Source organism: Carassius gibelio, chromosome A5 (assembly GCF_023724105.1).
Source record: "Carassius gibelio isolate Cgi1373 ecotype wild population from Czech Republic chromosome A5, carGib1.2-hapl.c, whole genome shotgun sequence".
Taxonomy (NCBI): domain Eukaryota; kingdom Metazoa; phylum Chordata; class Actinopteri; order Cypriniformes; family Cyprinidae; genus Carassius; species Carassius gibelio.
The window spans coordinates 29,710,927-29,729,861 of NC_068375.1; the positions used below are offsets into that span (position 1 = coordinate 29,710,927).

Consider the following 18,935-nt stretch of genomic DNA (forward strand, 5'->3'; position numbering starts at 1 on the left):
CAGTTACAGTCCTAACTCCTTGTATACTGGTTTATTCAGTATGACTCAAACAGGCAGCATGCTGCAAACGAACTCATTTAAACTAGACTTCCAAATATCACCTTTTTGTTGTAAATGTGAAGTCCTGGTGGGCACAAGATGAATCCGTCTCTCATCTAATGACATTTTCTCAAGTGAAACAAATAGGCTACCTTACTGGGGTTGCAAGGTTTCAGGAAATGCCATTTATTGTGATCTGCAGCCATGCATCATCCAGTTTTTCACTAAAACAGTAGGTAAATATTCATAATTGGTTGTGTAGTTCTGTTCTTCTGTTCCCTGTTCTTTTTGGAAGCTATGATGGACAGGATCATGTTAAGCATAATTTTCTCTCTGTTGTATTGACTGTCCTGTGGTGATAAAATGACAGGGTAATGTAGAATATTAAAGGAGCTTGGGGCTGCATGTGCATCCAACCATATGCCAAGATTGAAACTCAATTTTAAAGCTTATGGCTAGCAATCTAAGCAAGGAAGACAGGAGGCTTCAGTTGTAGTCTATTGCTCTTAGTACTAATGAACTCCTCTTAATTTGGATGTTATAGCACTCATTATTGATGTTTAATGGATATTATTGTAATGTTGTGTGCATTGATAATCTGAGATATGTCTCCCAGTCCTTATTTGTCAGGTTTAAGAATGGCCTGAAGTTCTGATCGAGGGAGAAAAATCACCATTTTAAATGAGGACTGAGAAGACTAAAATCCAGAGAAATTAATCTTTCTTGTGTAAATCTAATTGGAATAATGTATGTATTCCAAGTTAGTAATCCAAATATCATTAGATTACAGGCCATGCTATTTTGATACCCATGCACTTCTATCATCCAAATGAGCATGGAGAAATTAAAAACTGGATTAGAGACATTGTAATTGTATTCACTCAGATGACCATTAAATAAGAACATAAATTAATCGCACAACATTATGTACCTACTCTTTTATGTCTAGATTCATGCATTTTTCTAGCAAACATAAATGGAATTGTGAGAATTTCAAAAGCAGTTTTTGAAACTCTTGAGGATGGATTGGACCGGGTTTCTCTGGCTAGTGAGCAGGGGGCGGAAATTGAAAAAATATTGTAAAAAAAATTCCGGAGTGGAATTACGGTGTAGAGATTGCAGAACGCTTTGAATGGAATGAGAAATCTCAGCCCCGCGCCACTCAAATAAGCAGTTCCCGTCCACGGTCCCAGACCGGCTTTCAGTTATTCTTTTTTTTTTCGTATATATATTAATTAACTTGACAATTGTAGCTTTTTTTCTTTAAACTTTACTCGATATGTTTTAATCAAATGTTAGACAACAGTTTAGTAAGAAAATAACAATTGCGCTTTTTTTTTTTTTTTACTAAACAAGCAACACTCATCATTCCTGTTTGAGCTAGATAGTCGAAAGCTACATTTTCACCTCCAATGATGCAAGTAATTTCTCGATATGACGTAATTGTTTATAGCCAGTAAACATTGGCGCAAGCCTAATAAACAATGCGCGCGCGTCAAGTTGAATCACATTAGTGCGCGCGGAGCAGCAGCGCATAGTACCACAGAGGAGGGTAGGCTACTGACTGCTTCATGTGTAGCTTCAGCGACGACGAGAGGTCTGTGCGAATACACGCCACCAACAGTCTCACGGAGTTTAACGATGGACCTTTGCGCCGACTGCATTTGGCTTGCGGTGAGGTGCACGGTGAAGCGAGCACTCTTGCGCTCGCGCGGCACGCACTGCTGAGATGATGTGGGAAGGTATGCGAGGTTACGAGGAGAACGGGCCAATGGTAACCTCGAGACCCAAGAGCACACGTTATTCCTAGAGCTGCCGGATGGATGCTGTTGGAAAATGACAGGTTTCGGAATACTGTGGGCTGGAGCATCGAGGACTGTTCTCCAATGGAATGCAGAAAAGACAGCGCAACCGCCGCAGTAAATGAAGTTGGTTTGTTGATCCATTCATTGACTGATAAAACTAACGGTATACTTCACCAAAAGAGATAACGAAATATATCAGAAGACAATAGACCTCTGTACGAACTCTTATTTATTTAAACATCCGCGAAGAGCGTTTTCATCGTCAGAGCGAATTTAAGCACAAAAAGGCGCATGGTAACAATTCATATTATTGTTTTGATTTGTTGAGCAGTTTTCCAAGCGTCTCAACCGGCAGCGGTGGTCAGTCCTGATCGGCGCGGGATGGTCGAGACGCTGAGCATCGCCGTCATCGGAGCGCCTGGAGTCGGGAAAACTTCTATCATCCGCCAGTTCATTTACAATGACTTCTCCGAGACCTACACCCCCACCCAAACTAGATACATGTACAGACCCTCGGTCATTCTTAACGGTGTTATGTACGACCTGAAGATTTTGGATGTCCCGCCAATTTCCTCCTTTCCATCAAGCCCGAGTCAGGTAGGCTACAGTAGAACTGTAAAGCGCTCATGCGTGCATGTTGTTCGTGTAGCAATGCATCAGAGTACAATAATACTACTACTAATAATGATACGTTATTTAAAGCACATCAAATGTAGAATAAACTCTCTAATGTATATAACAGATAAAAGAATATAGTTTACTGTATAAAGTAAACTATAGGTAAGGGGTGGATCTTTTGATCAGTTGTTTTTTATTCATGCAAAAATACATAATGCTGTTATTGTTTTCATTAATTACCATTGCTATGTTGATGATAACTTTATCTAGTGCTCTTATGAATGTTTTTAGCATGACTTTAGCCTACTGAATGAAACAGCATAGACTTCTTCATGGCTAGTGTTTGCATATTTCATTTCATTCTGTAACCCAATTGCTCTGCAGGTCTGTGTACTATTAAATGCTACTGTTCTTGATGGCACTGATAATGTCTGATAGATAATATCATGATCATTTTTGCGTTTGCCTTACCGAATGTGGTATCCTTTCAGTAATAACCTGTTTGTTTGGTTTTTTTTTTTGATTGCTGCCAGTTTAAGCACCACAGTGTTGCCAGATATACAGCTATGACAAACAAAGAAAAAAATAAATTAACTGCAACTTATCACTTTATTAACTTTCCAAGGTGTCAAACTAAGTGGAAAAGACAAGTCCAAAGATGCGTATAATAGCCGGCTCTGCACCCGCGCCCTCACTCACAACTCTCTCCCGAGCCTCGTTCACTCCGCCAGCTTCTCGCTGCGCCATTTTCATCGTTTTCATACCACGTCATCATTCGTCATCATTTTCATGCCACGGATGCTAAACATTCTTGCAAACTGTCTTAATTGAGTTCTACATGAATACACTCATAGTTTCAATCAGCAAATTAGTAATTCATTTCAGAGAACAAATTTTATTTTGAACATAACAAGGTCCGGGCTTCGGTGACCTGATATTTTCCTATAATACATTTTACAAAGAAATATATTGTCTTATTAAATGCAGCAATTTTAATGTTCTTGCATTAGAAGTTCTATGATTGTAAAATCGTACAATATGTCACGTGATTTGAGTGCACGCACACAATTCTTCTGTAATTAAAAACGATTAAAGCGTGTCTGAGGTCACTATTGCTCAGACATCATACATTTGTCAGTATTAATGAAGGAAATGTAAGTTAAGACACAGTGAACATTTTTCATAATTGAATTTATTAATACTAATTTAATTATTGAAAATTTCCTGTCAAAAATTAAGGCACTTTATAATGTTAGTGACCACTGTAGCCTTATATTGTATGGCATTATCAGGAGTCTGATATTTTAATGGAATGTTATTTCTTAATCCATCAATTTGACCTTGCACAACCAAGCTGTCTCTGGGATGTCATTATTCAAATTCACACTTTTCCAGTCTTGGTAAAAACATAGTGTCCTTTTGTTCTTGTGAACTTTCTTCATTACTGCTAAATCGAACTGAATCTTGAACAGATCCATTAATAGAGCGAGATTCCTGAGGAACGATAGTTTATTGCTTCAGAGGGAGAGGGGCTTTCCTCTACGAAATAGATCTGATTTGGAGTAGTTGCTATGGCGACATGGCTTGAACTGAGCATAAGAAAGCTGGCAAATATTTATTTCTCTCCCCCTCTGTCCTCCCCCACCTCTCACTCTCTTTTCTCTATCTCCCCCTCATCTGTCTCTCTCTCTCTCTCTGTCACAAACACACTATTAGGCTTCCTCTTCCTCTTAATTTGTCTTAGCATTTAAAGTACCCCTCCAATTATTCTTGTGGGAAGATCCTCAAATTTCCATTGTTCTGGAATAATCCAGGACCCCAGAACATCTGTTTTGTTAAAAAAGTGGCAAAAGACACATCATATTTAGTTAGCAATTTGAACAAATTATCTTCAGGTGTTTTGGCATCACATGAGCTTTCTGTTTAAACCAACCACATATTAGTCAACTGCTGCATGAAATACTTGCAGTGTATTGCACAGAGATCTACCTCTGTCACAGGTTTAGTTCTTATCCTGCATGTAGTTACCTGTCTGTAATATTCACGCCAACACAAAAAGCTTATTAGCCGTTTCATGGGTTTCAATGGAGTAAAAAAATAAACACTCCAGGAAGGTAGATGATCTTTATAACAAGGTAAACATAATGCATTTGCTCTCTCAAAATTCACATTAGATTTAATGGTATTCATTTTGACTCATCCAAAGCCATTTACAAATCAGACTAATTCTAGCAGAAGCAATAAATCCAAGTAGTGCTACTATGCCAGGGTAGTACAATTCTAGATCCTTACAAATCCTTACAAGTAATTTCTGCGAGACATGGCCAAGGAGGGATCTGTTGTCTCTTCAGAGCAAACGGCTAAAACCCCACAACACTGCCTTTGAAGGAATGGGATATAATTCACTTTTGACCTTTTTAAGATTTAAGGCTGACAAAAATTCAGCTAAATTCTCCCAAACTCCCTTTAGGTTTGTCAGCATCTGAAAGACTGAGAGGTTTGCAGAGTGTAAAATCATTTGTTCTGTTTAAAATGTTGGATGGTGAGCCATTTTCTCGACTTATTTTCCCTGGCAGTATTTCAGAGTAAATTCCCTGCATCGTGACCACTTTGCATCTTGAAGACCCACCAAGATAAAAGACCACCAAGGTCGTCTCGGCAACACATGATTCGGTTGATTGTTGCCGGGTTCTTTATTAACCAATAAGAAGTAGAGTGTTGGCACCAGTGAAAACACAATGAGACAGAATGGAGACGAGTGTCAGGAATGGAGAAATAAAAAAAGTGCTCATTATGGTGGTGTCATGACGTCCCCATGGGGAATCAGAGAGGTGTTAGTGGTTCTGAAGTCACGTCAGCAAAATGGATTGTAAAAATCATGAACATGCTGTGCTGAGGTACGGAGGGGGCATTGCTTTCAGAGCTCAGAGCACATTAAGACACTGTAATCTAATTGAGCCTGAGCACGCTGCAGCTAAAAGCCTGATCATGGCAGGCTGGAGCACATAGAGGAGGTGTGTGTGTGGATACATCTGTATTCAAATGCTTTGGGCTTCTTTTGACAGGTGCAAGTGTAGTGTTATATGCAGACATTTAAGAAATAAAAATAAACAACAAATAAATAAACTCAAATGGTCAAAAGTAAACAGTTTTAAACAATATTAAACAGTTGTAGACATGAAAGTATAAATTATTTTAACCATTAGCAAATTCATAGATATAAAAAGCAACTGAATTAGCTTAAACCCAGATAATAAAAAATTAATAAAAGCTTTTAGATTATATAAGACTAAAATTAGACTAAAATTCATATAAATATTCATTACTTTTTTATTATTTTATTCTATTTTATTTTATATTAAATTATATTAGAATACATTAAATGTATAATGTAATGTAAATGTAATTTATTTAATTTACATTAGTTTAATTTATATAAATTTTTTATGCTAGCTACGTAACTACGGCTACATTCAAAACAAGTTTTAACTCAATTTCACAATTAATTAATTAAAATAAAATGGCAGTGACATTGAATTAAACATGAAATTTTGACGTTTCCAAAAATTTTATTTACTTTTTTTTTTTTTTTTTTTTTACAACAATTTGCTCTTAAAATATATAAAAAAACAATGACAATGAATGTAGACAACATTTCAAATGTTTCAACACTGCTTACTTATACTTTCATATTCCATGCTAAAAGTTCTGTAAGCTAAAAATTCTAAGTCCTCCCCTAATGCATCATGGTTCAGTGAAATATGTCCTATATCTCTGTATACTGGAACGCAAAATGCAATAGTATCACCGAACACCCACTGATATTCATTGTATAGACAACTGTGAATAATAATCTTTGACTGCTTGGCAACTTTGGTGACTGAATGTCGCAGTTTGTTCGCATGAGGCCATGGCAGATGGAGCAGATCAAAAGCCAGCATGATTCAGGATTTCCTGTTACTGCCAGCCTCTCTCTCTTTCTCGCTCTTGTTCTCTCTCAGTTATGACAACAGAGATCTCAGTGACACGTTCCCCCGCTTCTACAGCAGTTGCTTGATCATGTAATGGTCCTCAGAATGGGATAGAATTCACTTTGCCCAGAGCCATGCACTTCCTCCTGAACTATGTTTCTCACCTCTAGCTGAGGAGAAAATGTGCTCGTGCCACTTTTGGTTGTTCTTTTACCAGTGAAGTTGAGGAATATTAACTTTGAGTTTCAATTTTCCTGCTCTGTGGCCTGACACGAGTCACACAACACATTCTCAGTGGCTGTAGGGTCTCTTTTCATTCAGCTCTGGTTTGTCACTCAATGCCTTTGCCAATGTCACACTGCCAACTTACATTTTGGAAATACTCTTCATTGACATTGAATCTTATATTCTTTCCTTCTTTTTATATGGCCCTCGTTTTTTTCTTTGAACTACTCCATCTCTTTCAATCCCCTGAATAATGGTGATTTGTTATGTAAAGGATAATTTTGTTATTTACAAAATAACCGGATCAGTCTATCACTTATTATCAATCAGTGATAATTGTCTAACCAGATGAGATTCACACACATTTGCTGCATAAACTCACTCATGCACAGCTTTTTATCCGATCTTTCAAAAAGTGTTCCACACACACACACACACACACACACACAAAAAAACAGTACATAAAGATGGAATGAAATATTCTAGGGACTCTTCTCGAGACAACTTTAATTTCATCTGTCTTTAAAAGTTCACAACTGGGATGTCTCAAGGACAGATGTTCTCATTATTGTTTTTTATGCCTAAAAACTGTACTGTCTAATTTAGGATGCATTGTCATACATCACAGTGTCAGTGAGTAGTAAAAAGAAACCAACAAAATAAATCTAGCTGTGGACCTCAGCATAAAATGAAGAAATATAGTTTAGTAATTATACTATCAATTGTCAGGGATTGAGCCAGAAATAAAGATGCATAGTGAACAAGCAGTTTAGTTGCCTGACATGTAATCATTTAACTAAGACATGCTATCTGAATTAGTGCTTTTTTGGCACCACTAGCACCTGACTGTTTTGTAGATTAATGAATGTTGTGCTGAAAGTATGATTTTGTTTTGCCGTCAGTAATGAGTAAACAGGTGGCTTAGAGAGAAAAATTCAGCCAACTGCTATATGGTGAAGTTGTGGCCTAGTGGTTAGAGAGTTTGACTCCTAACCCTAGGGTTGTGGGTTTGAGTACCGGGCTGGCAGTATCACGGCTTAGGTGCCCTTGAGCAAGGCACTGCTCCCTGGGCGCTGCAGCATACATTTTATATGTTTAAAAAAATTATTCTATTTTAAAATAAAAAAAATTCTAATCTGTTTAATAGATAGAACTATCAATTAATTATCAAACTGATGGAGCTCCATGTGGTCCTGAATCGACCTGCCTTGCTGCTCCTGTTTTAGCCTAACAATAGTATCTGTCCAAGCTGTCCATTTCAGGATAACAACAAACATACTGTATGCATGGAATAGATCACATTTATTTGCAAACTCACTTGTCAGCTTTCAGCAGCACAGCTACTCATTCAGCAATTTCTGGTGGACATCTTCCTAGTGGATACCTTCCTTGCTCAGAGGAAAATGTTGAATTATGATGAAAGTGAATCTGAATGTGTCCTCTCTCTACCTCACACTCACAGGGAAGAACAGAACTGAGGCTTGACAAGGGGAGAAAGAGAGAGAGAAGCTTCTATTTTTAGTTTTTCTTGGGGATGGTAGCGCATCTAAAATATCTAACAGGCACACCGAGGGAGCATTTATGTAAGAACAGTGCTCAGCAGACGAGACAGAAATCTTTGAGGCTCAGGTTTAATTGAAAGGAATTAGTCTTGCGCTCTAGTGCCATAGTTAATGCTCAATGCCCCGGTACAGATAATTGCTTCAATCTAGCAATGATCACTGAGCTAGAACTCCATCAAATCTCATAGAATGTTGAGTTTGTGCTTAATAAGGTCTGAAAACCGTAAGAATCCCCAGTGGAGATGGAGGGCAAGGCGTCTGCTTGTGATGTGCAGGAAATTAAAAAAGGACAAAAGCAAAAGAGAGATGGGAAAAAATGACAGAGACTTGTTCACCATCTATGGACTGGTTTAAACCCAAACACACAGACTGCCTCTCCTCCTTTATTTATTTATTTTTTTTTGGTTTTACAGATGATCAGGCAGAAAACGGAGAGTGTGGTGAGAGTAAAAAAAGTGATCACTCACATAAAAATGTGCCTTAAGAAGTGTTTTTCTGTCTATATAATAAGAGTAAGTGAAGTCCTTCTGCAGTTTCAGACCCATCATTCCTCACACCTTGTTTTGTGTTCCACAGAAGAAAGGTAGTGATACAGGTTTGGAATGACTTGAGGGCAGGTACAGTAAATGATGATATCATTTCATTTTTGAGTGAACTATCCCTTTAAATATCCTTCCTCCCATATCTGTTATGATCTACAATATGTCAGTGCATTTCTTTGCACACCTGATTGCTTTCATTATCACACTAACGTGCAAGGGTGCACAAGTGAATCTCAGTGTGAAATCAGAGTGGTCATCTCTGAGTGTAAAATATTAGCAGTCAACTGCTTTTCTAACATCGGTAGAGGATGGAGGTAATTATTCCTCTGTCAAGATGAATGTGCAACCACTGTCTTTGCTAAAGTAGACATCGATTTTCTTTACAAGCAAGATCAGCTTGTGACGAATGGCTTCAATTTGACTCGATCTTTCTTCTGTCCCCAGCACACACACAAATGTAGATCACAATCAATATGGCAATTAAACAACAAATCTACTGGAATTTCACCACAGTCAAGCTCTGTCTAGTTCAGTCACTGATTCTTTAGAGTTTAGTTATTAGGGATGTGCTGTGGTTAGTCCTGTGAACGCATACAACACATGTGTTTCAGTATATTGGATCTGTGCTTTCAGTCATTTCAAAGAAAAAAAACCTCTCACTGCTCCTGACTGAACAACTTTTTGCACAGAAGCCTGTTATCATGTCATAAGATTACTGATCTCATGTTCTCATTTTTCCAATTATTTATTTTTCATTATATCGTCTTTTTATATATATATATATATATATATATATATATATATATATATATATAAAACAATTTATATATATATATATATATATACACGTAAAAACAATTTATATATATATATATATACGTAAAACAATTTAATACTAGACAATTAGAGCAAAACAGCATAATGAACATTTATTTTCGTACAATAACCACTCTGAAGCATAACATCCAAATGTTTTCTGAAAAAGAGAGTTCTGATCAAATAATTTATGCTACCTATGTCATTTATCAAATAATTTAATTATCTAATGTCATGGTATTGGTTTGACATGATCTACTACATCCAAAGAGGAATGAATATTGGAATTGATATTCAGTTCATATCCTAAGAGCTCTGTTGAGAAGATTGGAAGGGAAGGAGAGAGAGAGAGAGAGGGAGAGAGAGAGAGAGAGCAGATGAGGTCAGTGTGTCACGGCTGCCTCTTTCAGATGTCCCCCATTCAGCATTGTGGGTAATTACTGGAGGTAAATCATTACTATATAATGGCTGTAACCTTATATTCTGCCCCACTCTAAAAAAATGTGTAACAAAGAAGTATGATTTCACATACAGTAAATTGCATTATTTTCCTTACTTGTTTGTGTCTTTCCTGCAATTAAAATGATACATTCAGTTATATGGGCCCTGATCACCACTGGAGAAATAATTCTTCATTAGTTAAATGTTTATATGATCCTATATGATACATTTAAAAAGCTAAACTAAACTTTTGCCATATTTCTGCAACACTTTATTTTATTTTTTATATAAAAACCTTAGAAAAATATTATGATCACATTATTTGCACATTTTATTTTGGTTGTATAAAAATGTAGTGTTTGCAAATACATAATTTTTTTCAAAGTTGTAGTGTAGTCTTTTTTCTTAAATATTTAAAGTACACGCCATGTCTAGGCTGCACTTGTTTTATGACAAACATGGTTTCTTGACCTTAAATGTTTCTGTGCATAACTTAACTACAGCCAAAATGCAACATTGTGGATTGTTGTATTTTATTTTTGATTAATTGTACATTGGGCTCCTATCATCACAGATAAACAAGTAATTGCCTGCTTTGTCTGTTTTTTTTTTTTCTTCTATCAGGAGTGGCTGGATGAGCGATGTAGAGGGGTCTGCAGCGCAAACGCCTACATTCTGGTTTATGACATCTGCTGCGTGGAGAGCTTTGAGTATGTCAAGATGATCCGTCAGCAAATTATGGATAACCGGTAAGATAACAGAACTCATTCAGAACCTGAAATGACCCACCTCAAAGAATAAGAATGATTATCTTGCTATGATAGATCTAATATGTTTGACTGTCCTTCTATTATTCTTAAAATGGGACCATCTGTGGTCATTGAAACCGATTTTGTATCAGCTGCAGCGACAAACTACTGATTGGTTTCGATGTTTTTAATAACACTTGGCCCTTGTTTCCCCAGCTGATGCTGAGATAATGAGGTGCCATTTGAGAATATGCATGAGTGACAGTTACAGAGCATAGACAGTGTCACAGTCCACTACAGCTGATAAGAATATAATAGATGCCAGGGAGAAAATCCTTTTGCATGTGCAGGTCTTGTGCACCATAGATTGTGTGCAGCATCGTGCATTTGCATAAAAGTCTTATGTGAACTGAATGAATGACAGAAAATGATCAGCAGTCTCCACCTTTAGCCCTGTTCCCCACCCACAGTGTCGCACCTCTGTTTTACAAATGCTGTTCACATTCTCTCTGCTATGAGAACACCTCAGTGAAACTGCGGTCTTTTAGACAATAAGATTTTAATGTTTTTTTAATGTAGTTTTTAGGGATTCAGTTAAATACATAAAGATCAGATGGAGATGTTTGATGTGGTAGAATACTGAATCTCAATTCACATGCAGAGGGTGTGATAAAAGAAGATTTCACAGAGGTTCTTTGACTTAACAAGAGCTTGAAAGGTTTAAGAGGGTAGACAGAAAGCAGAGATAAACTATAAAAGGGGAATAAATCAGTGTAAAACATGAGACAAGCACCCAGCCACAGACATGAGGGATTGGTAGGCTTATTAAACCCAATGGCATGGGGGTCTCTTTGACAGACTATCAACATCTTTTGTGATGTTATTACCTGTGCACATTCTTTTCTTTGTAAATCCTCAATTTTTAACAGATTATTAATGAGTGGTATATGCTTTTTATATTAAAAATTAATAATAAGGAATTCCCTTGGGTCTGCAATTAAAGATGATGTGTTAAATGAAAGGTTTTAAATATGTGTGTGTACTTTGTGTATGAATGAAACCCTTAGTAATTTACTATTATGTAAAGATACTCAATACTATATTAATTGGTTTAATTAATAGCTACATATATTCATCCAGGCTGTGATTCAGTTTTTTTCTAAGCAGATAAGTGAAACCTTGCATTTTAATTTGAGCTCCATGTGCAAGAGTAAATTGCCAATTAAATTCATTGCACTTTTTTTCAGTTTAGCAAAATGCACACACACACAAACACACACAGGTTTACTTAGCATTCTAAATGGGGACATTACAGTACATAGGCGTAATGGTTTTTATACTGTACAAACTGTATATTCTGTTGCCCTACACCAACCCTACACATAAAACTACCCCTAACAGAAAACATTATGCATTTTTACAAAAAAACATTTTTATACCCGTTTTACAAATGAGGAGGTCCCCAAAGGGAGGTTTTTGGAGATTTTGTCAGGTTTAGCTTACTTTTGGGTACAAATTTGTCCCCAAAATATGGTTAAGTGGGTACACACACACACACACACACACACACACACTTGCCTTTGAAGCCCCCTGAACATGAAACACTTCCATTCTTTATTCTTTATGTGCCTGTGTGGCCTTCAAGGACACTCAAGCACTGAGAAAGGACACACATCATGCATTCTCCAGCACACATTATGAGCTCGGTGCGAGTGTGTCAAGACGCTGAGGTGCTTTTCATGTTTGTGTGTGTGTCTGTGCATGTTTGCTGAAGATATTAGTGTTCAAACATGAGCCAATGTTATGGCCAGAATAAATGTCATGTAAGAAACAGATCGATTCTCATGTGGTTGCTTGGTTTCGCTTGCTAATTCACTCTTAAACCTCTTTTTTATTGCTCTTCTCACTCACTTTTCTGTGTTTTTCCGTAAGAGTGGGCAGCAGTTGTGAAGTGCCCATCCTGGTGGTGGGCAGTAAACGGGATCTTCAGCGGCATCGGTTCACCCAGCGCAGGGCCGTGTCTGTACTGGTGAAGAAAACATGGAAGTGTGGTTATGTCGAATGCTCCGCTAAGTATAACTGGCATGTGCTTCTGCTCTTCAAAGAGCTCCTGGGAATAGCCGTGGCCCGAGGACTGCGTCCAAACCACACCTCTCTCCGTCTGCAAGGGGCATTGCACAGGAACCGCTGTAATGTCATGTGACAGATATGCAGCCTTTTTTTTAATTGATAATTATTTATCATAATTATCTGATTTTAACTGGTCCTAAGTCAGTACTGAAAGTTAACTTTTCTGTACCGCGAGAATGAAGCTGTGGGGACAAACAGCTTTCAATCAAAATGGCTGGAATATTACCACCTAGGGGCCTATGTAACTGATGCATTCATCTGATGGATTACCTTAGGTACTACTAATTTCACTTTCCTCCAGTGAATAATGGAAAAATGGAGATTGTATAAGATTGTATAATTTGTCTCCCCTTCCTGCTCAGATTTAAACTCAGATGCAGTGAGTGTGTATTCCGGTGTGATGGTTTTTAATGCTTTTATGAAGGATGAACTAAGGGTTCAGGAATTATGATGAGCAAAGGTTTATGAACCTGTTGGAGTTATCTGTTGTGATCCTCAAATTTGACCTAAAATATGATCTGATCTTTCCCCACATTATCGTATCAATTAAATACAAATGAGATCATATATTTTTAAACATTTTTAGAAACTTCCTCTGTATCATGCAATATGTTAATCTTTAGATTACTTTCAGAAGCACTGGCTTCAAAAAAATCCCTGTCCTGTTACTCGTTGGCCAATTTCCCTTTTGCAAAACTGCTTCAGGACATTAATAAGATCCTGCCACAGCATTTTTCTTCATAAACCACAGACAGAAACTTCACCTTTCTCCCATTACATTTGTAATAATTAAATGGGCCACTTTAGACAGACTGCAAAAGTGTATGTAAGTATTCCAAAAATGTGATTGGGACAATTTTTTTTTGGTTGGAACAGCTTTTTTTAATAGCTAAAGGGTTTTATCCATAATCTAAAGGGGGTTGCACACTGAACAACAAGTGCCACACACACACACACACATACAATTCACATTGTTGTCTATGAGAGTACACACTGGTGAAATAGATTGCCCCTTTCTCTATACATTTGCTCTGTTTTTTTCAAACACAAAACTTTTAACTCAGTGATGCCACTTTGTTACTTCTTGAAGAGAACATTTGATATTTGGTGTGATTAGATTAACTATTTACTGGTGAGTTGTCCTAGATGTGGCGTTGTGCGACTGCATTATGAAAGTTAGAAAATTTGTCCTTAAAATAGGCACAAGCATTCTTACCGATGAGCTGCCCTTCCATAGACACCTCTCCAGCTCAACGTGTTGTTAAATGGTGGATGTATGAACAAAGCCAAGAGATGCCTGGAGATCCTTAGCTGTTATCTTGGACTTCAATAAATCATGCTGTCTTATTTATTTACAAACTTCTTAGCACATTAGCCAAGATAGGTATATCCCAGCCTGCCTAGTATATACAGTATCATTGCATTGCAATTTTCTCACCATATGCCAAATCTAGTAAAAATGTTAAACAACCTACCTCCTAAATATAAATGACTGAAGAAATGAGGCACAAAATAATGTCTTCCACTGGTAGGATAGAGAGGTGTTGTGCAGATTTCAGCAAGCATGTACAATCAGTGGCACTCTAGAAGCTGCAAGAAGTTGTGATAAAGCCAACAGGTCCCCTGGGGCTTCCCTAAACCTGAAGATTTCTGCTGAACCAGGATGCAGAGGAGGCTTACATCCTTTACTGCAGTGCACTGCAGTCTGCATGTTAGTGGATGACAGCGCAATCCACATCCTCTCTGGAGTATTTTTGAATGCAGAATACATTAAAGTTAAAGTGCTTCAGTGTCTGCAGTGAGATTTTTTTTTTTCTGTTACTCTCTGCTAGTGTAGTGACATTTGGCACAAACTTCAAATGAACTAATAGAGAAGCTTCTGTAGACGTGCTGGTAGTCATCACGATTGATTGATTGGCTGGCTGTGTGGAAGTCTTGATTCACAGCTGGAGCTGTCGCACTGCTACACCTATTCTGTCTCCTACTCTGTTCTGAGGTAATAAACTGTGGAGCTTTGGCACGCAGGTGGAAATTCATTAGACTGAGAAAATTGATGGTCCTAGAGGGTGCAAACCCACCCCGAATGCTTCCCATGACAGAAAAAGTTCATAAGACATAATATTCTCAGAGTGTGCTAAAAATTGTGCTAGAAATTCAACCTCATTCCTCGCAAATGCAACTCTGACAGCCATCTATGCACTTGTACACATCTTACATGACTCAAAAGAGCTAAGAACTTCTGTCAGCAGAAGGAAACATAAATAAGTTAGCAACTTGGGTCATTTTTTAAATCATAAAGAATCTATTTCTGTTTAATGGAGCTGCATGCTTTAATTGGCAAAACCAAAATCATTCAGGGGTAAATTGCACTGATGTACCTATTGTACATAACTACATGAGTGAGTACAAGCAGATCTTTGTAACAATACTTGAGCATCATTTTTGTCTTTTTGTATAAATGTTAGTGTCCAATAAGCTTAGCATGTAGTTTAAGATTAAGCGATTGAGAAACAGCCAGGCTAGTGTTATAAAACAGCAGGAAGGGGTTCTGTTTGCATGCCACACACTGTTAAGTGCTATGATTGTGGACTGAGGACTAGACAATGTAGCAGAATATGTCCTGTGCTAGTAAAGTTAAAGGATTTAGACTGAACATTCAGAAAGGCTGAATATAGATTGTGTTGGTAAGACTGTCTGATTATTTTTTTCCTCATATTATTTTTTTTTGGTTTAGATTTTAAAGGGCTACCTGCTTTTTAAATGGAAAAAATCTGTTTTCTTTTTAGTAGTTATGTTTCATCAAGGAAAAATGAATAAACCCTTACAAACGATGTCTTAGCTATTCCCCTCATTTGTTGAATATTTTATACATCAATTGTGTCTGACATCCCAAACCAACTGCTTTTGTGTCACATTTGAAACACCATGGCGCCATCAACTGGTGAACAATATTTTCTCTCGCACAGAGAGAGGCGTCTCAAAAGGTTTGAACACCGAATTTGCCTCATTTTGCTCTTGTGCCGACAAATACATTTACCATATGTTAAAATAACCGTCTTGGAAAGCAAGTTAGAAAAAACTTTATATTAACTTATATTAACTTTATAATAATTAGAATATATAAATATTCTAATTTTCTGAGATACTGAAATTGGGATTTTCCTTAGTTGTAAGTTATAATCATCAAAATGAAAAGAAATAAACATTTTAAATATATATGTCTATGTGTAATGAATGAATATACAAGTTTCACTTTTTGAATGGAATTAGTGAAATAAATCAACTTTTTGATGATATTCTAATTATATGACCAGCACCTGTATAGCATGCATTTATTCTGAAGATGCCTGAATGTTTTGTCAAAGCATTTGACTTTCTGCAGACACGTTAATAAGTACAAGTAAAAATTGTTTAATATAGTCTTATATACGTTGCAGACTAGCTCACATTACATTGCATACTTACATTAGCCTACATTAAAAGCATCAAGGTCAAACACACTTCTGAATGGTTGGTTTAAGTTTCAGAAAGCACGTTAGAATAGGAGACATCATAATGGTTTGTGGCATTTTCTCATCATTATATGTAGACTGATTCCTGATTGCCAAGTATCAGTGGTGGCACATTTTAATAAAGCGTTTCTTTTTTTTCTTATTTTTTCTTCAGTTATGGCCTCTTCATATTTTTTATTATTTTAGAATTAAAAAATAATAATACAGTTTACCTGTCAAATCTATGCAATAAATAAATAAATAAAAACCGCGTATTTACGTATTTGAATGCATGATACAAAGCAGGCTACTGAAAACATACAATGAAAATACACATTAAAGGGCATAAGACTCATTTTCATCTTAATAGAGGAAGTAATTATTTGTTGTACAAATGAACTCCACGATTTAATAAATCATATGTCAAACTGCAATACTGTTAATTAATTCAATATCGTTCTGTCGTTAAAGGGTTAGATCACCCAATAATCAAAATTATGTCATTAATAACTCACCCTCATATCGTTCCAAACCAGTGAGACCTCCGTTTATCTTCGGAACACAGTTTAAGATATTTTAGATTTAGTCCGAGAGCTCTCAGTCCCTCCATTAAAAGTGTGTGTACGGTATACTGTCCATGTCCAGAAAGGTAAGAAAAACATCATCAAAGTAGTCCATGTGACGTTAGAGGGTCAGTTAGAATTTGTTGAAGCATCGAAAATACATTTTGGTCCCAAAATAGCAAAAACTACGACTTTATTCAGCATTGTCTTCTCTTCGGTGTCTGTTGTGAGAGAGTTTAAAACAAAACATTTTTTTAAAATGACTTTAGCTGTTAACTTTTTTAATGTGGCTGACACTAGGCCTACCTCTGAGTTAAAACAAACCAATATCCCTAATTCATTTACTCAAACAGTACACTGACTGAACTGACTCATGAACGAGTCAATGTTTCACTCATTATCTGGCTCAGCGTTCATCTTCAGTTCTCTCTTCACAGCAGTTCAGTCGGTGTACTGTTTGAGAATTGGCTTGTTTTAACTCCGAGGGATGTCAGCCACATTAAAAGTTAACAGCTTAAGTCATTTTTGGATTAATGCGTATTGGAGAAGCAATCTGTTTAAAACGATTAAGTTCGATTTGGTGAACTGGTTCAAAAAGATCCGGTTACATCGAATGATTCGTTCGTGAACCGGATATCACAAACTGCTTTGTTTTGAAATCTCACAACAGACACGGAAGAAAAGACAATGCTGAATAAAGTTGTAGTTTTTGCTATTTTTGGACCAAAATGTATTTTCGATGAATCCAAAAATTCTAACGGCCCCTCTGATGTCACATGGACTACTTTGATGATGTTTTTCTTTTCTGGACATGGACAGTATACCGTTCACACAGCTTCAATGGAGGGACTGAGAGTTCTCAGACTAAATCTAAAATATCTTAAACTGTGTTCTGAAGATAAACGGAGGTCTCACTGGTTTGGAACGACATGAGGGTGAGTTATTAATGACATAATTTTGATTTTCTAACCTTTTAAGTGCGTGTGTCACGCAACATTATGCAGCGACACCCAGCGGCAGGTGTCAGTCACTACCGAAGCTGCGACACGCAACTGACACAGGACGCAGTCCACTGACATGTCACATCAGGTTTTAGTGACATATGTCACTGCACTGAAAACTTAAAGTGCCACCGGAAGTATCACTGAGCATAGCGGCATCTAATGGCATCTGTGCGTCACATGTGATGTCACTTAATGTTACAAATGTGGTTTTATTAACAAAGTTCAGGAGGAGCACGATCAGGTAATCATCCAATTTGGCACAGGTGCATCTCGTTTAGCTAATCATCTTAACTAGCACACAAACGTGTATATATATCCAATCTTCCTACCTCCTGTCCCACAACAGTTTTTCGGCAGCCCTCCTCCTCCCCAACTCCTCACTTCTAATCTATATATCCCAAATTAGGGATAGGGGGAGTAATTTGGGTTCTGGCTATGCTCAGGGCCCGGACCCCTCCCCCAGGACAGCACGCCAAAATATGCCTACTATTCGCCTTCAGATTAGATGTAAGGGTGAACTGCCTCTCAATGGAGTTATTGCAGAGGGCTTCAAGCGGAGACATCTGCTCCACTTAGGTTTTGATCCAGTTTCTTGGCGATGGTAGATCAAAGCCATCTTTATTTATATAGAACATTTAAACAACATGAATGTTGACCAAGGTGCTTCACAGTAACATAATGCTAAAAATACTTAAAATTTAAATAAACAGCTTAACCCATAAAACCAAATAAAACTATACCAACATATCCAACACGTATCATTAGGCCTGACAAAAGAGATACATTTTCAGTGATGATGGTAGAATTATATTCCCTGTCAGAACTTGCTGGAAAATGTTTTTGTCTGAAACTCAAGTTACTCACTATTAATAGCAGTGGAGCTAATAGAGTCCAACAGCACGTGCTATTGATTACATTTATATTTGCATTTGCATAATTTTAAAATAAATTATAGAATTGAATACCGTATAACATAGAA

The 18,935-nt window shown here is 37.1% G+C and overlaps 1 protein-coding gene across 1 annotated transcript; it reads left to right on the forward strand.

Annotated features, from left to right (window-relative positions):
- The first annotated feature begins 1,565 nt into the window (after nucleotides 1-1,565).
- LOC128011170 (ras-like protein family member 10B) lies at nucleotides 1,566-15,729 on the forward strand. Its single transcript, XM_052593315.1, has 3 exons — nucleotides 1,566-2,441; nucleotides 10,644-10,768; nucleotides 12,701-15,729. The coding sequence occupies exons 1-3, from the start codon at nucleotides 2,226-2,228 to the stop codon at nucleotides 12,969-12,971; spliced, it is 612 nt and encodes a 203-aa protein (XP_052449275.1). The 5' UTR covers nucleotides 1,566-2,225; the 3' UTR covers nucleotides 12,972-15,729.
- The last annotated feature ends 3,206 nt before the right edge of the window (nucleotides 15,730-18,935 follow it).

Bases quoted from the DNA above. Each gene is read 5' to 3' on its own strand.
- LOC128011170 (XM_052593315.1), top strand. From the start codon at position 2,226: ATGGTCGAGACGCTGAGCATCGCCGTCATCGGAGCGCCTGGAGTCGGG. The intron at 2,442-10,643 runs GTAGGCTACAGT...TTCTTCTATCAG, and splicing joins TTCCATCAAGCCCGAGTCAG to GAGTGGCTGGATGAGCGATG. The intron at 10,769-12,700 runs GTAAGATAACAG...TTTTTCCGTAAG, and splicing joins CAGCAAATTATGGATAACCG to AGTGGGCAGCAGTTGTGAAG.